The 25,834-nt window shown below is 43.1% G+C and overlaps 1 protein-coding gene across 1 annotated transcript; it reads left to right on the forward strand.

Moving 5' to 3' along the window:
* The first annotated feature begins 13,826 nt into the window (after positions 1–13,826).
* Positions 13,827–24,999, forward strand: med1 (mediator complex subunit 1). The gene is made up of 16 exons (XM_031844118.1): positions 13,827–14,004; positions 15,387–15,493; positions 16,186–16,264; positions 16,497–16,551; positions 16,843–16,975; positions 17,143–17,171; positions 17,308–17,379; positions 17,532–17,606; positions 17,926–18,089; positions 18,214–18,325; positions 18,540–18,664; positions 18,756–18,883; positions 19,104–19,305; positions 19,425–19,520; positions 19,664–19,769; positions 19,857–24,999. Exons 1-16 carry the CDS (start codon positions 13,884–13,886, stop codon positions 23,734–23,736), a joined length of 5,484 nt encoding a protein of 1,827 aa, XP_031699978.1. The 5' UTR covers positions 13,827–13,883; the 3' UTR covers positions 23,737–24,999.
* The last annotated feature ends 835 nt before the right edge of the window (positions 25,000–25,834 follow it).

A 25,834-nucleotide genomic window follows, 5' to 3' on the forward strand; every position in this document is an offset into this window, starting at 1 on the left:
GGGGGGGGGGGGGGCAGAGGGAAAGGGAAAGGAGAGGCGAGGCGAAGAGGAGGGTTGCGTCTCTGATGCTGCCATGCCACGGTCACGCGGGCAGCAGTAATTGGCCTCCATATTGAGGGGTTTTGCGGTGCTGCGGGGTGGGCAAACTCCCAGCTGGACCTGTCAGATGGTATTCAATCCAGCTCATTGCCCTCGCTCCTCTGCTCCTTTCTCCTCTCTTTCCCTCCGTCTCCTCTCCTTCTCTGGCATGTTCGCTTCTATTTGTTCCTCTCCTCTCCTCCCCCCCCCCCCCCCCCCCCCTTTTACCCCACACAAAAACTTACATTACCTCCTTCTTTTCTTTCATCGAGCACCCATCACTAATTTCTCTTCCCACACAGCACTTTAACAATCCCAGCATATCACTTTTTTTTTTCCTCACCTTTCTCTTCTTTTTACTTTCTTCTCTCCAGTTTTTTCTCACTCGTGGCACATGGTCACTTCTATCTAACACATTCAACTTCTTAAAGTACATCACACCCTCGCCTGGCTCCTCCATCGCTGGTCACCCACATGCACACACATGAACGCACACGCACACACACACACACACGCACACACACGCACACACTGTCTTCACATAAACACACCCCATGCAATTTGTTTATCTCAAGACTTACAGAACATTTTCCACCCCTGCAATTGTGTCTCTCTCTGTGTCTGCCATCTTAGAGTAAGATTTGACTGACTCACTGCAGTCTCTTTTTTATATATCACAGTATAGTAGAGACTTCTTGCCAGATTAGGCCGTAAATCAAGTTAGTGGTCAGGAAAAAAATGCTGGATGGCTCGTCCAATCTTTTCAGTTTAGGTATTTTTAACACGCTAAAACTGAGCAGTAACTTGTGGCCAGAGACGGCTCTGTGACGCTGCCATTGTGCTTCTGGGAAAGTGAACGAACAACATTTTCTCTGAATCCATCAAACAGCATTGCAATGCATTGACTTCCCTATATTCTACATTTTACCAAAGCATGCTTTCACATCCCCCAAATAGTAGAATAAAAAAAAAATGAAATATCCTTAACTGTGCATTCTGTGTGACTTGCAGAATTATTACTGGATGTAAAGCAAGAGGAATATACAGAATGCCTTGCAGTCGCTGTTAGCTGTCAACATCCCAGAGGAGTTTGATCAGAGGAATTATATGGAGGGAGGACGTAAAGAAAAATTAAGACAGGATATAGTACAAGCTGTCTCTCAAAATGTTTTTTCTTTTATCCTGTGTTACATCAACTCTATTATTCTCTTGCCCTCTTTGCTCTCACTTCACACCTCTAATGAGTCTCTTTTTACCATTTAATGTTTTAGTAGAACATTACCATATATGAAAAAGTGCAACTACCAAAATAAACTACTGTAAGTGCTATTGGTATCTGCCAGGTGGGAGGATTTCATTTAAAGTTCACTGAAAAATATCCTGGTTACTGTCCATGTTTCCATAACGTCCCAGATGTACGCACTGCACAGCTACAACATATAACAGTGAATAGATGTATACAGTAAGTAAAAGTAAAGGAAGAGTATAGAAGAAGTAATAGCTTCCAAGTATTTAAACTGTCACACATCGCAGGGAATTAAACTTTGTCTTTTTCATAAATATCTGAATACAAATTCAAATATGTGGCATGAAGATGAAAAAATATACCTAAAATAACGATAAAATCATTGTCTGCAGCTATGAGATGTGTCTTGTCCTTCCCGTAGACCTCTTTCTGCTGGTGTCTGCTGCTTGGGGTTGTAATGGACTAATGAACAGCTGTCACTGAATTTAAACACTCTCTCACACATACAGAGACTAACACAGTGTCCCTCGCACATGCAGATGCTCACAACACACACACACACACACACACACACACACATATATGCATCTCTTTAGTCGCTGGCCTTGACTTAGCAGCCACCCACAGGTTTCGACTTTGTGTGGGTCTGACCTCTAAGTGTGCATTTGACCATGTGTGTATTTTGTGCACATGTAACACGTGTGAAGTCTTTTATTAAGAAGAGGCACAAAATGCAAACAATTCAAAAAGTGAGTAGATCTGTTCCTGCACATATAAGGAAGTACGTGAACACATATCTTTCTTACACATGTTTACTCATTCATATGTTTTTGCAGCACATGTACAGTAATATCAATTCCAGCTATATTTTCAGTGGAAATTTTTTCCATCAGTTTTGGTATTTCAAATTTTTTAGTTGTCATGTTACAACTTGGTTTATTTAGCCAATTTCTAAGGGCTTTTGCTAACTGTTTGGTCTAATTGATATTAGAGGAAATAACAGCATCACATTATATAGTCATGGTCATATAATATGGAAAAAGAGCAAAATTGAGCACAGGAAGTTGTAGAGCTAATTGCCTAACTTCAACTTGAACTAATCTACTGTATCTCAAGACATCAAACCCTTGTTGTGGTTTCTCTTCTAAACATGTGTGTAATACCTGAAGTCACATGTCTGTTGCAGCACAATAGACACAACAGAGTACATTTTTTGACATCATTAAGGGTAAAAGACTTTTAATTCAAAACCGCTTAGTATCTGTAATGTTCTGCTCCTTCTTCTCAGACACAGAGCAGTGCTGTGTGTTTTGAAACAATAACAGTTATATTTTTCTCTATCGTGGTTTTGATTGCGTAATCATCCTGTGTATCGATGTACTGTAGGGCATTCTGCGGCAAGTAGGTCAAGCGGGTGCACATTGGCCTACACGATAGACTACAGATAGACCCTTCTTTTCTGAGGTGATGGCTGTTGATAATCACTTTTATCCTGATTATGATGAGTTTGCCAAAGCTTGATAATTCAAGCTGTTCTGTTTTATGTAAAGTAGCAACTGACTAACAACCGGCAATAATGTTCTGTTAATTCGTTGGTATTGTTATTAACATATCTCTCTCATGCTGTTTATCAGAATTCAAACCTATATGCCACGGCCTTTCCCATGGGTTAGAGCCCACTTGTTCCACTCTCTCCTCTTCCTTTCACATCTCCCTCTCCACCTCATGGCCGGCCTCTCTCCCTCCTCTTCTTTTTGCCTTGCCGATCCGTCTCCCTCCTCTTCTTTTTGCCTTGCCGATCCGTCTCCCTCGACCCCCCTTTGGATGTTAAGAAGAAGCAAACCTAATGGAGTGTGTGTCCCGGTGGCGGCCTTGAGACGAGGTATTGACATAGAAGCCCACGCCTGCTTTCTCAGATTAAAAGAGATTATGAGAAGAGGAATAAGGAGAGGAGCTCTCACTTCCCATCACTGCATGGGGGAGAGGAAAGGGGGGATGAGGGGGGAGGTCATCCACTGAATTAAAGAGAGACTTAAGGGTCGCATAGAGACAAAACACATGTTCATGCATATGCACACAAGAATGCAACAATGTGTATGTGGACATAAATACTAGCACAGGACTGGTACCACTTCAGTTGTACCATGTATCAAAGTGATGTATCAAAATCTGTTGAACCAATACAAACACATGCTTATTTATGTTGATTTAAATGGTGAATCGATATGTGCGTCACATGTCACGAGTATATGTCAAGCAGCTGACACATCTCTTTAAAGTTCCCTTTAACATATTGCTTTACACAGCAAACATTACAAAAACCGGAGCTCTCGAAGATTTTCCTTTCAATACATTTCTGATATCGCATAACTATCATCCATGTGCTTCTGTTTTTTTTGCAGGGAGATTGTGTATTTTCAGAGCAATGGGCGTTTGTTTACGTGATAACGGGCTGAACAATGACGCGGCTCTGCTGTCCTGCCGACAGGGCCGTCAGATCAGAAAACACATTTATAGATCGCATCGACAATTGATGTATTTTGTTGTCTAATTTGGAGAACTTGTTGCTATGGCAGCAGGATGGTTGCATGTAGGATTGACTCAAAGTAAACTACAGTGCCCATTTTGCAGTGAAGGAACATGTTATCCAGGGCAGTGTTGTGGCCCATTCATGTGTTTTTGGACAACAATGTCGCTCGATGGCAAGGAGGAATAAGGTATAATAAAATCAATTCATCGTTGGGTTTGGTGTTTTCATGGGATGTGTTGTCTATAAGAGGAAAACATCACAAGACTCATCCTTCAACTACATGATGAAGATAGAAAAGCACAGCGGCGGTCCCGGCAGCCACGTTTCAACAGTGACATGGTTTGAAAAATGAAACCCAGTCAGCGAATGGGCAGCCATCACAGTGAAACATCAGAACGAATGAGGAAGTGCATCAGCATCCACCAGGATGAATAAATCAACACATTCCCCTGAATTAATCTCTCTCAAGTTGAAATTTTACTACAGATGAGCTTGGACATCTCCATGGTAACAGGAATTCCACCGCCATTCCCAAGTGGATTCACAACCGGCATGTAAGGACTGACAGTGTGACACGCTGTGCATGCTGCATACACCGCACACCTGCACAGACATGCATAAGGTACACACACACACTCACGAATATAGACACACACATATTCCATCTGACGGCAAACCATACCGGACATTTTAGTCATTTTTAACGCTGGAAAATAAAATGTTAGATTCTCCTCTCTTCTGTTGTACATTTTAAAAAAAACAGTTACAAAGACTGACAGCTCAAGTTTTGCAGAGTTGTGCCTCTTCAGGTACACACAAACACACACTTCCAGACACACAAAGAAACAGTCCACTTTGAGTCTGCCGTTTTCTTGGTCTTTCCAGTTGGCGGCGGCCAGACGCGGCAGAGTTGGCACAGCCAGAGTCGAAGTGCCAGGGGGAATGGAGCGCCACATGGCACGTTCATGGCAGGGCCAGCTGGGGGGGAGGGAGACAGTGAGGGTTTGTGTGTGTGTGTGTGTGTATATATATATATATATATATATATATATATACGTGTGTGTGTGTGTGTGTGTGTGTGTGTGTTGGATAGGGGGGTGGTGGAGGGGTGCGTTTGCATCTTAAATTCCACAACATCTGTTCGATAGGCAGCACCATATATACCACTGAAGCTGGTATGTTTACAGGCAGCCACTGTAATTGTGGGTTGGTGTGTGCGTTTATGTGCATGTGTGTGAGCATGTGTGCCGTCTGTGCATGTATACAGTAGGTGTTGTAGAAGAGAGGAGACAAGGGTGAAGGGGGTGGGAGTAGTTCACCACAACAACTGGGTTACGAGTAATTTCAGCATCATCCTCATACAATCTTGATGGTTGTGAACTAGCTGTGTACTGGTGCGTGGGGAGTCATCGCTCTGTTCTCCGATGCTGGAAGTCCACAGACTGACACTGAGTGGGCATGAAGCACTCGGGCACAAGCTTCTCACCTCACTCGATGAGAAACTCAAGTCTGAATATGGCTCTTCCTTGACACATGGAGACGCAGGCACGCTCATAAAAACACGCAAACACACGCTCATGCAGCTAGTCCCCCTCCTCGTCATCCCTGCTGGCACTTTGGGGAAAAGTACCCCCATCCCATCCCCATTTATCTGCCCCCACTCCACCTCCCCCCACCCGTGGCAGCCGACGTCCCCCGCAGCGTGGCATACCCTCTCTTCCCCCCCCCCCCCCCCACCCACCCACCCACCACTCCATTCCACCCTTCTCCCCCAAACCTCCTCCGCCTTCCTGTGCCATCCTTCCATCCTGCACATCTCTAGGCCGACTCTGGGCACCAACAAACAGGAGGATTTTAAGATTCATATACAGACTTTTAATGAAATTAGGCATGCTTAAACAACACTTCAATGCACTATGTTCTACAGGCAATCAGTTCATGATTGCATCAGGACAGGAAAGTGCCAGTAAAAATAAAGTGTGCATACTACATAAGTGCACCATTCAACAACATAAACCTACACGAACGTGACGCTACATGCAAACTACAGATGAAGTTGTACAGCGGGAGAGGACACATAAGGTCTGCTGATAGCTCTCATGAATGTTTAATCTGCGAAGCTCTAAAAAGGATGAAGTCTGTAAAACCTCCTCCAACACCTCCAGGCTAAAAGTGAGGCCATGCCAAAAGCCTAATTAAATGTTTTTTAAACCTTCCCCCTTGGAGAGGACAGAGAGTAGTTTCACCCCAAAGTGTAGCTGTGCCACAGAGAGGTTGGTGAATACGGACTCTGTATCTAACCTGCTTCATAAAGGGCAGTTTGTGGTATTCTTGTGTACCTGTGTATGCTAAGTGTGTTAATGCTATTTGAAAACTCCCCTTGCAACATGCACAGGCATGCTCCTTATGGCAATTTAAAATTAGGAGCAAAATAAAAGCTAGTATTTCCTTTTTTTTCTTAGCTGGATGCAAAACATCCAAACTCCTTATTATTAACATTTTATAATAAAGAGTTATTTTTTGTGGTTGCCTTTTTTTTAAAGGAATGTAGTGAACACAATATGTTGAAAGCATGAATAGGTCAAACTTGTTAATGATTTGTTATGTCATAATCCATATAAAACTTTTGCAGGATTTTAGCAGTTAATTCACCACAGTAAAACTTCAAAACAGGAAATCCATTTCTGAATATTGAGTGCTGCCACTTGGTGGTAATTTCCATAGACCCATGGCCTGAACAATATGCCAAAAAATTGAAGTCTGCGGAAAGATGCTGGCAATCAGGCTCAGGGTCATTCCAGTTGATTCAACTGATTAAAGCAACAAATTAAAATTGATATGCCGCATTTGCCAAATTAAAAAGTGGAGGGACTCCTGACCTTAGTTAACAATCTTCCCTATTTCCGACACATGGTTTGAAAAGACACGTGGGAGCTTGAAATATGGACTGCATGCGTTGACTTTCAAATGTGCATGTTTGGGAGTAAAATTTATTTTGGCACTGAGCTGATATTGGCCTTTCAACAGATGTTGCCCGGTCAGTGCGATCCACCGGCATTATAATGCAGATTATTTGATATTCACAGCTTAATAACAATTACAAATTGTACAAATCAATTCAACTTTTGAAGTCATTATGTTTTTAAGTAAGTGAAGTTGGTTATTCCACTGCCAATCTACATCTCATTGGTTTTCAATGCAGTACAGTTTGTTTTTTTAATCTTTCCAGCAACAATACAAATCCTGGGAAACATTGAATCCTTGCCAGGTTTTCAGCATAAAATGGTCAAATAAAAAATACAGATAATGCCGGCACAAAATTTTGGCTACTGGCAACATGTGTCTAAAAATAATGGTATTGGTCTTCAAAAACTCATATCGGATGAGCCCCTTGTGTGTTTGGGTGGGGGACAAGTGTGGACAGCAGAATGTATCTAAACAGAGGAAGATGGATAGACAGCGAAAGGGCCACTGCTGTTCGTCCATTCATCTCAGGTGTACGTGGAAGAGCTCAACAATGACAGCTCATCCATCAGCCACAGGGGTACTACTGAGCCTCCTGGAACAGAACCAAAAACCCTCTTTATCCATCATGCATCTTTTCCCTTCTCTTCCCTTCTCTCCTCTTCTCCAGTCTCGTATTTGTCTCTACATGTTCAGCAGAATATTTTATTTGTCTGGGTATAGTTTTGGTTTTGCTTGCGTGTCTGAGCGTGTGTTCGGTTGCTGACAAGTGGCCAAAGCTCAGCTCTCACGTGTGTGTGGAGAAAAATATTGGATATGGAAATAGAGGAGAGGCCCAGGAAATAGTGCTAGTAGACGGGGAAACAAAAAGGCGACAACCCAAGGGAACGAAAAAGACAAAAGTGAAGGGTCAAGGAGTGAAACAGCAAAGGAGAATGAGAGTGTGTGTGAAGAACATGTGTGTGTATGAGGAAGTGAGAGAACGTGAGCAAGGTAAGCAGCGACACAGCAGCTGTCGACCTAATTCCTTCTTAACGCAGTGCTTGTGCTCTGATTAAGAAAGCGATCTGGCCTTTAATTTCCTCCCGACACCGGCTAATGCTCTGTATCTCAATCGCCTTTCCTAGCTCTTCCTCTCACAACTGCTACACATCAGCCCGCAGCCTGCGTTTAGCCAATCAGCATGGTCTACTAAGATGTGTCAGAGACACATCACAAAATAAGAACTTCACAAGAAACAAAAATGATCGTACGCCTAATTCCAAAATTGTATTCTGCGAGAGCAGAAAAGACTTCTAAATGAATGAACGTGGAGTGAAGTCAAAACTGCCGTCTTGCGTCAAAGCTCAGGGAAATGCAAATAGCCCCAAGAATGATGTTGTCACGGTGAGGAATATAATAGAGGAAATAACAACCAAATTAAAGGGCAAAATATTGTTACACCACGACAAATTTTAACACAAAAAGTGTCAAAGCCACAGCAGTGTTTGCATGACAGATAACATCTCAACCGTCTAATGGAGGGAGGACTTTTAATGTGCTCCATGCAAAACACAATAAGTGTGTGAGTATCATTTTTCACTTTGGCATTAATAAAACGAAGCAAAACATAAGAAAGACCTTTGAATTTCAAAGTCATCACTTGGTTAACATGTGAAACTGTTAGCTGGTACCCTCTGAAAGTCCCTGTAGAGTTACACAGTCACACTGAATCATAGTGTGGGTGGGCACCGAGAAAATAATTAAGACTAGACTCTGGACTCCAGAACCTTTGGATTTTCAAATGCTTGCAAAATGTATGCCGTTATATAACATGCGCTTGGACCACATTTTACTTTTTGACCCCATGTGTACATCTACAGGACATGACGCCACACATTCCCCTGACAAAATCAGCAAGGTTAACATTGTGCATTAAGTAACCAACTAAGTATCCAACGTTCTTAGAGGGGCCAGCATGTGACATCAAACTCAAACAGGCTTGACATGCCACAGCAGAAGAGGAAACGCTCAACACACGACAGAAGGTCACTCAGCTTGGTGAGAGAAAATCCAAAGAGGTGTTAAACTTGTGTTTCTCACCACTGGAACGTTGTTTAAAATGCAGGAAAACCGATTTACGGCTGGAAACAAGTTGGTTTGTATGGGCGGCCCTAATAAACAAATATGACAATTACATAACAATAGGAGTTTCAATGCTACTTCTATAATGCAACACAACATTGTGTTCATTGCTTCATCACAGGGAGGTCTGTTAATACAGAAGAAGAAACTTGTAGTCCAGCAAGCCAATCGCTAATGCGAAAGAGTACTTTCTCAATTTATGTTTCTGCACATTCTTGCGTCCTCAGATGAATGCTGAGGACAGAAGACAGAAAAGACGCCCCCAAGGAAGCATCAGATCATGACTTGGCCAACAACGAAAAATTGAAAGCCTGCAAATTAACCCGGAGAAATAACACATCATGTCCAAGTCTACAGCAGGGCTTGATTTTGGAATATTGAATTTTTCTAGTATGTTTCTTTTCGTCTGTACAGCATATTATGTGATATCACAGATTCATTTCTCCCATGTGTTATGTGAAATCAGCTGTTTTAGATTGGTTTGGAATAAAAACCTGTAGACATGATAATGATAAATGTCTTATCTCTGATGCTGTAAGGAACAATATGAACATGTCATTTTAAGAAGTAGCCTACTTTTTGTGTGTATGAAGCATCCTTTCATTACAATATTTTAAGATACCCAAGTACACAAAGAGTTAAATTGTAAAGAAATTGTAGAAAGTCATTTGAAATACTCATGTTTAATTCACAAAGCAATATTGGAAACATTTGTAATGCATTTTTTGATAAACAAGGTAAAATTGTTGTGATTATGGAGTAGCCTAATAAAGGGAATAAAGTGTAATATAATTGCCTCACTTACTCTAGTAATGATTTCTATCCACATAAAACAAAAGTAGGTTTATTGTACTAAGACTCTTATTCCAAACTGGAACAGAAGAGGTATTGACAGCTTACAAGTTATTGATTCTGACATTTTCCTTTTGTTTTCTTTTTTGGCAGAATAAACATCCGGCTATATATATAGACCGAGGATTTATCTTAGTCCAGAGACAAATATAAGAGTGTAAACGGTAAACATGACGTGTGTGTGTGTGTGTGTGTGTGTGTGTGTGTGTTTAGTACACACTCACGCAAACACACGTGGCATTCGGACCGCCATGTGGAGTGTATGCGAGAGGTGGCGTTGCTAGGAGCACCAGGTTGTGTGCAGACAGTGGTAACAGAGTAGAGACGGCAGCAGCCTGGCGGTGGAGAAGAAAGGAGTGGAGCAATGCCAAGAAGATTCCCCCTGAGAGACTGTAGGAAGGGGAGAAAGAGACAGACAGACAGAGAGGGAGAGAAACATGGAGAGGGCACGCTGATATGATCGTGGGCTTCTGCATGGAACAATTTACCAAGACAAACATCTGATGGGGGATGTTTCTGTATTCTGACTTGGATTCAACTCTAAAATGGTCTTTCAAAAAAGCCCACTTATTTCAGCTTGTAGGAATGAGAATAGTATGACATGGATGCAAGGAAATGGTGATGGTTGAACAGCAGGAGGGGGGAAATGGCTTACAAGGTTGACTGGAGGGATGAGAGAGAGAAAGAGAGAGACGGAGTCAATCTGTTGGGGCTCGTGTTTGCCGTCCCTCCTCATGTCACCCATCCGTCAGATAAACTGTTAGCCTATTTCCAACCATCCCACGTCACTTCCTCACCTCTGCGTGTTACCCCGCTGCGCCTCTCCCTTGTTTTCTATTTGTTGTCTTCTTTTCCAATTTCCCTCTTCCTTCTTCCTCCTGCGCTCTTCCTTCCCTTATTTTGTCTTTAAATGGGAAGTCGTGTGAACAGGCTATGCAAATGAGATGGTTATTACCCCACTGCTCATCAAGCCGCGCAGAGGAGACATTAATAGGCTGATGAATATGCATGTGAATTTGTTAATTAAGTTAATTATTCTGCTGAAAATGCATTCGTCTTCCAAGGACATCTTCCCCAGGATTTCAACCTGCTCCACTCATTAGTCATGCGATATTTCATACACAGAGTGAGAAAAGAGAGAGGGAGGCAGACAGTGGGAGGGAGAATGAAGGGGAGAGGAGACAATGCTGTTTTTGGAAAGTGGGTGCCATGAACAGTTGGCGTTGTAAAAGTATGGGGTAAAAATAATGTATCTTAATGGCATCAGTGCTCACAATGGGATGTGCAATAACTACCCATATTAGCAAACCACATCCTGGTTTCCAGATATGGCACATTATTCCCTAAGAGCTGGAGTTTATACTTTCAGAGTTTTCAGCATCTTTTTTTGTGGTTCCTTCTACCTCACTGGTTACTTCTCCCTAATTGCTTATTAAAACCCTCTTAAATGAACTTTTTGTGCCAACTTTCCAACACATTAATTAATTGTTGTAGCCAATTAAGTGCCGTTGTGCAAATGAGCCTCATCACAAATGGTCCTATAGGGCCGACCCCTCCTTTTTCTCTCCCTCTGTCTCTTGCACTTCCCTCCCTCTATCACCCTCCCAGCTAGTCTTCCCAGCTGCCCATGCACGTCAAGGCACTCGGTGCCAAAGAAGCAGAAACTGTGTCCTGGTAATGCTTCACTGTTTTCTGGACCGTTTCCAGCCTTCAGGCTCACTGATCTCAAACTTGTATGAAAGGTGAAGAGAAAAAGGCTCAGTCTATTCCTTTTGTTTGGCACATTTATACAAGAGGCACCTAAATAACACGGCTTGTAAACCAACCACGAAACCATATCAAATCTGTTATTTAGATTGTCTGGTTATTTCCTCTGGTAGCCATGAATTGTAAAGGAGGCATGCATGCATCAAATAGCCTGTTCTTATTTATTCACATCAGGTAAAATGTGAGTTCACCTCTAGAGATGGTGGAAAAGGAGGGTAGTCAACTTCAAAGCACTCAATAAGGTTGCCAAGCTGTTCACACGTCTCCATCCCCTTGTGTTAAAACTGGAAACATGCAGAGGAAATCAAATACATGTGTTTATAGAGATGTTAGACAGCCATCTCCCTCAACACTATTTGATTTTGATAATATAAGGAAGTTAGAAACAAAGGATGATCAGTTTGGTTTGTCGTATACTTGAGTATGTGTGTGTATCTATGCACAGTATGTAGGTGTGTATACTATATATACATTATCCACCGCATGGTGTTTATATCTAGGAGTGTGTATGTGTGCATGTATGGAAGTGTGTGAATTAATATCACAGTTGTACAGCAGGGTTTCTTGTGTTGTGTGGCATCAGCCATCCACATTATTTTGCCATTTTTATCAGGATAAAATTATGTAAAATATGTGCATTATAGGAAAATCTTAACATGCAAAGGCTCCAAATAACAATCAGCGTAATCACAGAATTCATACAGCATATGGCGCAAATTTTAAACGACAGATCGGCCTTATTTTGTTGAACTCTTTCCAAAGAAAAGAGAGCACTTAGAAGGTCGAGGTAACAGAGTGGGCAACATACCCTTTTTTGGTCAATGTCACAATTCCTAAATAGCTGTTTTTATGAGAAGCTGGGGCATTTTTCAGCCTTTAGTTGAAATAATATTAACATTTCTACATCATGATGTTAACAACATGAAGTGACACCTCTTTCAGAATAGGGGCTGAACTTTCTTTTCTTTCCCCACCATGTCTGGCTCTGCCCACTCCACTGCCATTCGGACGTGGCACTGATACACCCACCAGGAGGATTAGGGAAGGTTTAGCAACTGTGCCAGCCTTGCTCCCTGTGCCACCCCTTCCCTCGGCACAGAGGGGGGTCCCGCTTGGCATGGCAAGGTGAACTAGCCTCTGATTGATGGGCATGGTTTCAGCACACTACTGTGCTCCCCAAGGCCCGTGCCTCCCTTTCCTTTCTCCTACTGCTGTCTTGGCAGCGGTGCCTACCTCCTCTTCCATGCCAGGCAGCCAGCTAAAGCTCCTGGTGGGCACATCAATTACATAGCGGCACCTCCCCTCTTTTCTTATGTCTATCTGCGGGTCTGTCTACTGTCTCAGATTATGCCAATCTGGTCCCTCTCCATCATCACTGCTGTCTATAGCTATCTGCTATGTGTGTATGTGTGTGTTTTTATACTCATGTTCACAAATATATCTTTGCATATGCACAAATGTGCATGTATTCATGAACACACTCCTGCTCCCTCTCTTAGGCAGGTCATAATGGTTGGTGGGAAAATCCTCCCCAGAGAGCACTCATTGCCACAGGCTCAGCTGTACAATAGGCTCAGGTGTGTGCATGTATGTGCATGTGGTTGCCTGTGCATGGCTGCTTTTTGCTGTTTTAAATTTCTTTATCTGCTGATTAATTATCCATTGCTTCGTGTGACTGCCTTATAGATGAGGTTATAAAAAGTAGAAATTGCAGGAAAAAAAGCAATCATCATGTTAAGTCTCTGCATTATTCTGTTTCTGAAGTCGATTAACATGAATATTTCAACCTTCCTTTGGATTTTGGCGGTTAGTTGCTCTTGGCAAATCATGAATCATTTCGTCGTGGCGATCGTACGCCATCTGGAGTCTTCATCAGATCATTGCCTTTTATTTTAAGCAGGCAGTCATGTCAAGAGGATTTGATTTGGTTTTGAAGGAATAAAGGCAAAGGCACGTGTCTTTTTAAATTATATTGATAAATAATCAGAAATAATTGTTGAAACCTTACACTGTATGGCGGAAACACTTAACATTGCCAATTAAAAACTTGCCCCTATGTTTTATTTAAGGGAACATAGGGGCATAGAAAACTATGTTTTTCATAGGGGCAAGATAGCAACATAGATAAATAAGAAAAAGCATATGATTATGAATCTAACGACAAAGTCAACCGCTGTGACTGAAATATAAAGTGAAAAAAACAAAACAAGAAAGAGAAAAGCCTTTCACACTCACCCGCTTACGAGTGTGGTACAGTACGGAAGCCCGGATGGGGACGATGGGAAACCGAAGTGAGTAAACTGAAACTGGTAGTGGGGCACAATGGCGGCGGGGCCTGGTGTGTCTATGCAGAGCGGTAGCCCTGCGAGAGAACCTTCTATCTCGGTTCAGCAAGGAGGGAATCAGATCCATGGCGATCGGATCAAATCCGAAGATGTAACGGGTAAGAACGTAACCCGTGCTTTACTTCTACCCGGCGGACTGATTTATGTTATCAGGGTGATCTGGCGACTCAAGCTAACGGAGGCTAACTGCTAACTTAGCCGGCTATTTAACGTTAACGTTGCTTCTTTATGTATTGTTTTGGACATAGGGGTGAAGTTACAGCTCTCTGAGACATTTAAAAATATATTGATAGTGAAACACTAGTTTATGACACTGGACAAGGTGTCATGTTTGGTAAAGTAACGTTAGTAGTTAGCTTCATGGAGTGAGCAATTAGCTGGCTATCACCAACTTTATACATACACTAACGTTAGGGACTAACAGAGGTCTGCTAAAGTAATCTATTGACAAGTCCTTGGTTTGACTCGTAGTGCTGAACGATAATGCAAACGTCACCACACCTAAGCTACAAAATATGAACTATCAAGCTGCAATAGCCCGTTATGACGGGTAATAACAACAACACATTGGGCTCTTTTTCGTTGACATCGTCTTTTTGACCGGACTGACATGCGCAAGTGTCCTGATGGTGAAATAGTTTTTCGGGATGTCATGTGACTCGATTGATATGTTGCGTTTTGTTGTTGACAAGTCCCATTAATGTGAATTGCATCTTTTGTGGGGAGCTCAAGCGAAACGCTGGAGCCTTTGTTTTGGTTAGGCCCTCATACAAAACAAATTAGCAGTAAAACGATTTATTTGCTTATCATAGATAGTCTTAATTTACTTTACTTACTACCTAAAAATGTGTAGTTAGAATTAATTTAACAGGCATTCACGCTCACAGTTCCATTGTTACTTTGACCAAATCATATTATCATAAATTACAATAAATAAACAGTATACACTTAGTTGCCAGTTACAACAAGCTAGAACTATCAGTCTAATGCAACAGTCCTGCAATAAATCCTACCTTCCTGAAGGTTTTATTGTTCAACATACCTAATAAACTGGCTACTGAGTGTATTGTTTGCAGTTGAATATACCAACAAAAACAAAGGGCTATGGATGAAGAATGGCTGTCACTTAGTTATAATTATGTCGTTAAAGTCTAATTGGATCTTAGATGCTCGCAAGATGTTTGAAACTTGTTGTGGATGTCAAATGCAATGATTCATTCTTTTCATGACGTGACGTCTGTGTTGCGTTTTGCTTTGCGTTTGTTAAAAAGCAAAGTGAAATGAACATTCAGAGGAATCTGCATTTAGCCCTGCATGCAGATCATCCCCCATATTTAGTTAAATGAGTTTTCTAAAAAAGGACAGAGGAGATGGAATCAGTGTGATGGGGCTGTGAATACCTTTTAAAATAAAGGACTATCAATGTGTATAACTTTGCGATTTTGTTTAACAGCTCTCTTGCATATTTCATATTTTTCAGAGTCAGAGAAGCAGAGTCGGATGGCTGCTTTGCTGGAGAAGCTTCATGCCAAACACAATGCTTCACGGCCATGGCAGGAGACCTGCAAGGTTGTGCGTCAGGCCATGGTGAGATGGAGACAGATCTTTTTTCTGAGATAAAATAATTAGCTTGAATTCACAAAGCACCAGTTTAAACTAGGTATCAATATTGAAGATTATCTTGAGGTCTGGAACCAGTTGTTATATACCCCTCAGATCCTAAGAAAGCTTGCTTCTTGCATTCTTCCATCATGCAAAGATTTCATTCCCACACATTTTGATTCAAACATAAGTGAGAGTCATTATCTCTCATCTCAGAGTTCAATCACATTGAAATGAATGGGTTTAACCTGTGTTTTAATAGGGAATAGGTAGGTCACAAAAACGTTTTTTTTTTTGTCATTCCTTAAGTGGGGAACACTTTCCCTGCTCTATAAACAGTGAATCATTTATGTTCCTTTTTATGTGATTAATTGCTTTTGAATTTGTATTTTTTTAAAGACCATCCACACATATAGTATCCACAAGAGAGACTCACTACCAACCTGCTCAACATACATTTGTAGCAATTAACCACCTAATTGCACAAAAGGTTTTTACTTTATTAACTTCCGTACTGGGCCTGTGAAACTACAGTGGCATTTAAATCCCTGACCTATAATGCTGACTAAGCCAGTGAAAAGCCAACTTGAACATCAGATCTTGTTGATGAAGCACTTTTATCTTTTCTCTGAGCTGTATTATCTAATTCCTGTGTTTACCTTCCCGCTGTGTCCCAGGAGAAACGCGGTGTGATGAATGCTGCAGGTCACCAGCTCCTGCTCACCTGCTTGGAGACGCTGCAGAGAGCGCTGAAAGGTGAGACTGTCGACTCAAAGGACAGGAACACGAGGAGAGCTTGGCAACGTTTTCCATTAGAATGTGTCAATTTCCATCAGTAGACAAGGAAACACAAGCGTTTGCAGACTGAAATTAACTGTTGAAAGCATGCGGGCACATTGTGTCTATAGACAGCAGGAACATAAGGCAACAATTTTATGACATAGTCGCTTTTTATGATTTGAAGAGTTCCCTGTTCCTTCTTTTTCAGTTTCATCTCTGCCCTCGATGACAGATCGTCTAGAATCCATCGCTCGGCAAAACATGTGAGTTCTTTCCCCTTTTGCCAAGTAAAGGAGATTTAGGCTGATTGTTGTTATTGTAATGTTTTCCTTATAATTGCCCATTGTAGGCTCCGTCTGCAAGAATTATTACTAAAACGATTTTCAAAATTGATTTAAGTTAAAACTAGTCTCTCTCTCTCTCTGTCTCTGTCTCTGTCTGCCTGTCTGTCTCTCTGTCTCTCTCTCTGTCTCTGTCTCTCTCTCTCTGTCTCTGTCTCTCTCTCTCTCTGTCTCTCTGTCTCTGTCTCTGTTGATTTTGTCTTCTCTGAACAGGCTTGGCTCTCACCTCAGCCCATCAGGGACAGAGTGTTACATCACATCAGACATGTTTTACGTGGAGGTGCAGCTGGACACCAATGGCCAGCTAGTGGATGTCAAGGTGGCTCATCAGGGAGAAAACCCTACGGTCAGTTTACTGTAACTTCCATATGGCTCCATAAATCTCAGCCAAAAAGGAGTCAAGTTGGTCTATGTTTAGTATAAAATCTATACTTGCGTGTTACGATTTAATTCCATTCATGCACCTTGGTGAAGACATTGTCCTCAAAAGTATTATATTTTTGTTGATCACAGAGTTGTCCTGAGCTGATTCAGCATCTGAGGTGAGTAGAAACCACACACTGCACTGTAGGGTTTCTTATTTCTCTTTTTCTTGGAGTGATGCAGGCACCTGTGAAAACTACTTGTATTTTTCTGAAATCTGGCTAAACCACCTCCTCCTCTCCTGCATCTCATCAGGGAGAAGAACTTTGAAGAGTTTTCCAAACATCTGAAGGGACTTGTCGAACTATACAAGCTCCCTGGGGACAAGTAAGTAGACTTTTAGGCTATAAAGATTTCTGGTTGAAGCCAACCTAAACTATGATTAATGGCACTTGTTTCATAAGAGACATATCTTCTATGATTATTATTGTTTTTATGTCGGTTGTATCTAATCCTCTTAATTTATTTCTGTGCCCCAGTAAACTGAAAACCAAGATGTATATAGCGCTGCAGTCTTTGGAGCTTGATCTCACCAAGATGATGCACATGTTTAGGTAAGCACACAAAATGGCTTTTTCTTACCTTGTACATCATCCTTAGTATATTTAGCGTATTCAATATACAGTATATATTCAATATCAATATATTGTTCAAGATGTACTGTGATCATTGAAAGAGTCATGCAGGGAAGGGAGTGTTTAAGGGCACAATTGCTTATTTTAAAGGCAGTAGAATGTAATCTATGTAATAAATCAGAACACCTGGTAAAATATTCACCTGCTTAACGAGTAGTATGAAGTAATTTTGAGCAAAAAGCCTAATTTGAGCATCTTTTTTTGTAATGCAATAACTTTTGATTGATGTGTCTTCTAGGTTAGCTACCAATGCTAATGGTGTGGAGACTATTCTTCATGGCGGCGTCGGCTTGCTAACAGCCAGGAGTGGTGGCCATCTTGTATCTCTTCAGTGTTACCTTTCCCCTTATGACATATTTGAGGAGGGACCGAGCCCACAGCTCATCTCACCAGACAGCAATGGTAAGTGCATAGATGTACACAAGACACCAGCCAATAGCCACGTGATTTGCTTAAGAACCATAACTATCCTTGTGGGACCTCTGTTGATTGGCTCCTTGTCTGGACTCTTGGATAATCTTTGTAGTTCCACGCTCTCTGGGTGTCAGTGTTTCTGTGACAATTGAGGGAACCTCAGCTGTCTACAAGCTTCCAATCGCCCCACTCATCACTGGATCCCACCCAGTTGACAACAAGGGGTAAGAATGTGTACCTCCCGTTAACAGGGAACTTGTGAAATCCTGCAACGAGCAACCTCTTAATGTTTCTAAGAATGAATGGCATGCAATGTATTAAATGCACTACTCTTTGACTTAATGAGTCAATCATCTTTTGTTTTTTTTAGTGCCCCAATGTAGACCTAGTAGAGAACAGAGCAAGACAGCTGATGAATTAATCTTTGGTGTATTTTAGGACGCCTTCATTTTCCACTGTGACCAACTCTAACTGTGTGGACCTGCCGGCTTGTTTTTTCCTCAAGATGAACCGCCCCATGCCTTTCTCACTGTCCTTTATTCAAAGGCTTGGAAATGCTACTTGTGCGTATTTTGAAGTCCTAAATATGCACTTTAAGCACAATGCTCGTTTTGGTTGGTAATTTGGACTTCAACCTCTCCATTTTTTTCACAGCAATCCCAGTGTTTGAGAGCTCCCCCAGCCTCTCGCCTCTCTACCAGTTAGTTGTCCAGAGCCAACGCCAGCTACAGGAGGAGGGCAGCTCCACGCCACCGCCTTCATACAACATGCACTTCTACTCGGTGAGCAGACACGAGCAATACCGCCACACACACCAGTAATATGATCTCTTTTTCCTTTGCACATGGTTGTTCTGTGGTTACAGAAATATTGTAAGATGCCTCTACTTGTTGTTTGTGATTATGGTCACCTATTGGAATTGAAGCGGTAAATCTAGTTTGACATGTTCTGATCGACATCATCTCTACTTGTAAGAAAACTGCTTTCTTTGCTTTTTAACAGGTGTTGCCAGATCAGCAGCACTGTTACTTCCTGAATGGTGATGCCCCGGTGCAAGACGGTCGTGCTCTTCAAGGAGCACTGGTGTCCAAGATCCCTTTCCGCCACCCAGCACAAGTGCCACTCTTGTTGGATATCATCCGGCACCAGGCAGCCTATAACACCTTGGTTGGCAGCTGTGTGAAACGAACTTCCATCAAAGAAGGTAAGTATTTGCCCAACTGGTGTACTGTATTTGGTCAATCAACAACATGTACTGTTTTCTGTGTCTGATGTGTCAAAACACATTTAATGAGTGAAACATTTTTGCTGTTGTTTCCTCAGACAATGCAGGCCTGCTGCAGTTTGAAGTATGTCCTCTTACCGACTCAAGTTTCAGCGTCTCTTTCCAGCATCCGGTCAATGAGTCATTGGTTTGTGGTGAGCATCACTTTAACAAAATCTCTAATCCAGCATAATGTTGATATTACTTTAACAATATCCTTGGGTGAAATGAATCTGATCTGTTATGTCAGTTTTTTGCTGATCTGAGTCCTGTGTCCTATCTGACCTCCTTCCTCTAGTGGTGATGGAGGTGATTGACTCCAGACAAGTATCCTGCAAGTTGTATAAGGGACTGTCAGATGCTCTGATCTGCACAGATGAATTCATCACCAAAGTGGTCCAGCGGTGAGTTTGTAACTTCCTCCTGAATGCATAAATGTTGATGGTATAAATTTATTTTTCTTATGATAATATTTTCCTTCCTTCTTGCAGATGCATGTCCATCCCTGTAACCATGCGGGCCATTCGAAGGAAAGCAGAGACCATCCAGGCAGACACTCCAGCCCTTTCATTAATTGCACAAACTGTCGAGATCATGGTGAAGAATAACCTGCCACCCTCCGGTAGTCCCAGCTACAACATGGCAACAGGCGATGGAACTAACCCTATGGGACTGCCTGGGCTCGCAGGGGACAACACAACCACTGGAGCAGGACCCCCTGGGGGACCTAATTTTGGAGGTCCAACTAATTCTCTTTTTGGGGTTTCCCGAACAGAGAGGCAAGCCCAAGGAGGAGAGTGCCTAACCCAAGGAGGGGGGGCTGGCCAGTCGCAGCAACAACAGCAGCAGCCTGGTCAAGGCCATGTAGATGACTTCAACAAAGTCACACAGAATCCCATACTGACAAGTCTATTACAGATAACTGGAAGTGTGGGCTCTAGTCCCAGCTCCCAGAATGCACCAGCACCCCACCAAACTCCACCCCAAACATCCTCCCCTGCCAGCAACACCAAGAATCATCCTATGTTGATGAACTTGTTGAAAGACAACCCCACACAAGATTTCGCCGCTTTGTATGGTTCTAGTCCATTAGAGAGACAGAATTCTTCATCTGGCTCCCCGCGGACTGAAAGCATGAGTGGAACATGCCCTGGAAGTAGCACGAAAGGGAAGAAGAAGCGCCCACGAGGGACAGAAAAGGGTGGCGTGATACCCGGAACTGCCGCAGGTGGTGGAGTTGGCGGTTTAGGCATGAAATCACAACAGGGATCTTCGATGCCGCAGCATCACCAGCACCATCAAGTCTCGCACGAGGATGACTTCCACCGTGAGCTCCTCTCTATGGATGTGGACGCATCTCAAAACTCTATCTTTGATGTAAACCTGACCGGCGATGGCCTCGACACGCCCCACAGCATCACTCCGGCACCTAGCCAATGTGGAACTCCGCCCTCTGGTCCCGGCATGCCTTATTCACAGTCTCACGTCCAGTCTCAACAACAGCAACCACCAGGTGCTGTACCGCCTCGTATGGTCCGCCTCTCTAGCTCTGATAGCATCGGGCCTGATATCACAGAAATCTTGTCAGATTTGCCCGAGCAGACAGGCAAAGGCAACAGTGGGAACCATGGGCAGCACCCGATGGGCAATGGTGGGGAGGATGGAGGCCCCCTAGGTACCCCCATCCGTGACTCTTCCAGCTCAGGTCAGGGCAGCGCAGTGTTTGACTCCGCAGACATCTTTAACACCAACAGCAATGAGAATCCTTTTACTGATGCCGCTGACCTGATTGCCGAGGCAGCTGCAACTGCTGCCACACCCACCAGCGATTCCTCTTCCACCAACTTCTTCCCAGATGCTGCTGACTTCAACCCTGACCTCTTGACCTCAGGCCATGGCTTCCCCCAGAACTACTTTGATGACAGCTCTCCAAGCGCAGATGGAGACATGGACCTGGTCAAGGGTTTTGGGGGAAGTAGCCAGCAGAATACCCCATCAGGAACACCTCAGAATCCAACTCCACATGGGCAGAGCACCCCAGAGCCATCAATGAAGGACCCTTTTGATATGGGGATCGTTTTCGGAGGCAACAGTGGTGGTGGTAAACCGCTTCTGGGGCAAGCTCCGGATTTGGGAGACACACATGGCGGAGGGTCCCAGAGCCCCCTTATTATGGGCCTCGCAGCGGCATGTGCTGACTTTAAAAGTGCAGAACCCAAAATTAAACAGCAACAGGGACTCATGCGACCAAAAGATGAAAATGGGGGTAGTGGAGGGAGCAGCTCTGGGATGGGGATGGGGAACAGTTCAACGGAGGGCAAACAAGTCAAACGTAGCAGGACCCCATCAAGTGAGGGAAAGTCTAAAGAAAAGCCTCCCAAACGGAAAAAGATGGACCCAGATGGGAAGTCTCCCTCACACAGTTCAGGCGGACGCCCATACACGCCTCCTAGTGGTGGTTCAGGCTCTGGGGGAAGTATAAGTGGAGGAGGCTCCAAGTCTCCTGGTAGTTCTGGGCGCTCACAAACTCCTCCTGGTGGTGCCACACCTCCAATTCCCAAAATCACTATTCAGATCGCCAAAGGGACCATAACTGGGGGGAAAACATCATCCCATAGTGGATACACCTCCAGCAGCTCAGCCACAAGCAGCACAGGTGGAGCAGGGGGAACCAGCAGCAGCAAAAGTCATCATTCTCACACATCCTCATCTGGAAAGATCAAGTCCAAAGAAGGCTCCTCGACACAAGGCAACAGCTCCAAGCCAGGAACCACAGGAATGGGAAGTGGAGGTGGGTCATCCCAGTCTAAAGGCTCCTCTCAAGGAATGGGTGTTGGCAAACCAGGATCCTCCCCAATCACCAAACATGGGCTGTCTGGGCCTGGAGGTAGTGGTAGTGGAATTGGAAGTGGTAGTAAAATGAAGCCTCAGGGGGGTAAGCCTCCTGGGTCTCTTATGAATCCCAACATAAAGCCCAACATCTCCCCTTCTCACTCCCGCTCCAGTAGCTCTGGTGACAAATTGTCCTCCCCTATGAAAATGCAGCAGTCCCAGGTTCCAGGAACACCTCCTTCTTCCAAGGCCAAATCGCCAATGGGCTCAGGAGGTGGTAGTTCTGGAGGGTCCAAGTCTTCTGGGGGAGGCATGAGCTCCCAGAAGCCAATGGGTGGGAGTTCTTCTGGTTCCACATCCTCCTCGTCATCTTCAAGCTCGTCCTCTGGTTCCATGGCCTTTTCAGGAGGCTCCCAATCTCAGTATGGGGGTGGTGGAGGGGGAGGGGGAGGTGGGGCAGGCGGAGGATGTGTAGGCAGTGGTGGAGGGGGAGGAGGTGGAGGAAATTGTGGTGGAGGGGCTGGTCAGAACAATGCAAACAACCCCAACGCCAAAGGGAAGTCTCCCAGTCGAAACAAGAAACCCTCTCTTACGGCAGTCATAGACAAACTGAAGAGTGTAGGTGGAGGGGGAGTGGGGGAGGATGGTTGTGAGATAGGGCCACCAGCAGGGGGAACTGGTTCGGGATCTGCTCCTGGTGGTGGTCATGGTGGTCATGGAAATGTTCCCAGCAGTGGACCTTCAAACTTGGGCCCTTCCAAGCATGGCTCGTCCTCCCAAAGTGGGGAGTATAAGCGGGAAAAGTCTGATAAAGAGGCAAAAGCAAAAGTGTCTGTTTCTGGTGGGAACAGTGGGGATAAAAAGTTGATGGACCCAAAAACAGGAGGGGGGAGTGCAACCAGCTTGGCTAAAATCATCATTAGCAAACCTGATGGTGGCTCACCAAGCATCAAGGCCAAAGTGACCCTTCAGAAAGCAGGGGAAGGGTCTAGTGACTCCATGCGTCCACAAATTTCTAGTCTCAAAGCTTCCCCCCTCTTCAGTGGCTCTACTCCCAAACATGACCGCTCCTCGCCGAGCCACAGTCGCTCGCCGGGATACACCCCGCTCAACCACGACAGCGAGAGCGAGTCAGGCAGCAGCTCGGTGGCCGAGAAGTCCCACCAGAACAGCCCCAGCTCAGACGACGACCAGACCATTCGCCCGCTTCCCCACCAGGACTACATGAGCTCCATCCCTCTCAGCTCAGGGGAGAAGCACAAGAAGCACAAGAAGGAGAAGAAGAAGCAGAAAGAGAGGGAGAGGGAGCGGGACAGAGACCGAGAACGGGACAGGGACAAAGAGAAGAAGAAGTCCTCTATGTCCATGGGGCCGTCCTCTCATCCAATAAAAGCAGACAGTTGGTCCCGGTCACCCATCGCAGCTTCAGATTCATCTTTGTCCATGCTGGCTTCAGAGCGTCCATCCCGGCCCAGTCCGATGTATATGAGAAATGAAGATGACGACCTCATGGACTCGGCCCTCACTGGCAACCTTTAATTTTTTTTTCTCACGTTTTTTAACACGTGCCTTTTAACATACAAATTAAACTTCTATTTATTTAACTCAAGCCACACGTTGGAACTGGATACAAGAATACTGTGGCTCTCTGAGTGATCATTGTCCTGTTTAAGCTGTATTTTAACATCATATTTTACTGTTTCAGTGTATAATATCTGGCGATTGGGATGCCAGTTTTAGATGAAAGTGGTTATTCAAATACAAAAATACAGACTTCAATAAGCTCCATTAAGGAAATGGATTCAAACAGTATATTTTATTAAGAGAAATTGACATTTCTTTTCTTTCCTGTGATGTTTCACATTTAATACATTTTGTCGCGGTTCATAAGTCATTGTTGTTACATACAAACGGATTGCCACTAAATAAGTATGACTCCTGTTAAAAAACAAAAGTATTGCAAAGCAAGAAGGATACAGTGTTCAGTTGCCTTGGTTTTCAGATACAACTGGGGATTTTTAGATTTTGATACATTTTAAACTGATGTCTAAGTTAGTGTAGGTAAAGAAGACTGCAACTGATGATGATGATGGAGGAAAAGAGACGAGCTGGTTATTTTTTACCTGTAGAAGTTTTGGAAGCTTGAAATAAACTTTCACTTCTTGGAAAAAAGTTGTCACATGTCTGTGTTTTAATTGTAGGTAGGATGTAGTCCGTCTGTTGTAGTAACACGTCAGTTTGGCCATATTAATTTAAAATGACAGGAATCTGACAGTAATACATTTATTAGTTTTGAAGTATCTTGATCATCAATATATTTCTTGAATGAATGGGTAAAGATAAAATAGGTATTTAATTGCAGCTCAACCAACAACCTACACTAGAGGGCAGCAGTGTATCAGGCTGCTTAATCAGAGTTGGCAACATAACATGGTGCTCTGTAATGAGTTTCACAGTCCCAGAGATAATGCGTAGAGGTTAAATGAAATTTCACGCCCTTTATTCACATGTATTACAGAGGACGATTTGTGAAGTCACGCTGCCAAGTTGAGGGACAAAACAGAAGCTCTGAAAATGCCAAAGATGCACAAAACATCACTTTGGATGGTCACAGTGAATGACGTCAAATAAAACAAAAGATTAATTATTAAACTATCTCAATGCATCATGGGAGGACAGATAGTAAAAGGTAAACTAAATATCTTAATGAAACTTAAAAGCACAGGTTAAAAATGCTGATACAAATCTGATTGTACAGTTTTTGTACAAACACTTCATTCAAATCTATATAAACTCTTTTTAAAATTGTATTTTCGCATCACAACTCTACACACAAACATTAAATAGCTCTTTCCACACACCAACACTGATGTGCTAAGTATAAAACACTATTATCTCTCTATTATCGAGAGTCTTTGGCAATTTAATTTGTTGCATCCTGTAAATATAGACTATAAAGACAAATGCAGTAGGGAAACAAACATTGTTTTTATTCTCTACTCATAACAGTACCAGACAGTTACTTAAAGTGCAGCAAAATAAATAATGTAAAGTGAACAGTATAACATTTAAAATAAATTTACAGTCCTTTTTTAAGAGATATTGTAGAGATGTTAGCTTCTTGTAAATAAGCAGAATAAAGACAGAATGTACACTGGTTGCAGCTACCCGTAGTGAACAGCTTATTATTAGTTTTTACCATGCATTATATGAATAATTTTGGTGGTAAACTTATCCAGTAATTCACACGAATATAAGCAACTATTAGAGGAAAGAGCAAAATCAACACTTATACATATTTTCCTTATGTTAATCATTTTGGGACCCTTCAGATTTCTCAACCCCCAGGTTTAGAATGACTGGAAATACAATGCAAGCATGTGATATAGTAGTAAATCAATAGAACATATTCCTGCATAGGCAAAAACAAAAACAGGTCTAACCTTTGACCCCCTTCATGTCCCAGGTGACACCATGTGAAACCAAACAAGACTCTTCGGCTCCCAGTCAGCTGATCTTCTGACCCATCGCCTCACTTTTCTCCAGATCTGCTGACTGGGCTGTTATTTTTTTCCAGAGGCCCTGCTAAACTGCTTAGGTGACACAAATGAATGGAATCTCTGTATATTGAAAATAA

The sequence above is a fragment of the Anarrhichthys ocellatus genome, unplaced genomic scaffold (genome assembly GCF_004355925.1).
Source record: "Anarrhichthys ocellatus isolate YVR2014 unplaced genomic scaffold, GSC_Weel_1.0 scaffold4, whole genome shotgun sequence".
NCBI lineage: Eukaryota > Metazoa > Chordata > Actinopteri > Perciformes > Anarhichadidae > Anarrhichthys > Anarrhichthys ocellatus.

Bases quoted from the DNA above. Each gene is read 5' to 3' on its own strand.
- med1 (XM_031844118.1), top strand. From the start codon at position 13,884: ATGGCGGCGGGGCCTGGTGTGTCTATGCAGAGCGGTAGCCCTGCGAGA. The intron at 15,494-16,185 runs GTGAGATGGAGA...GCTGTGTCCCAG, and splicing joins AGGTTGTGCGTCAGGCCATG to GAGAAACGCGGTGTGATGAA. The intron at 19,306-19,424 runs GTAAGTATTTGC...TTGTTTCCTCAG, and splicing joins ACGAACTTCCATCAAAGAAG to ACAATGCAGGCCTGCTGCAG.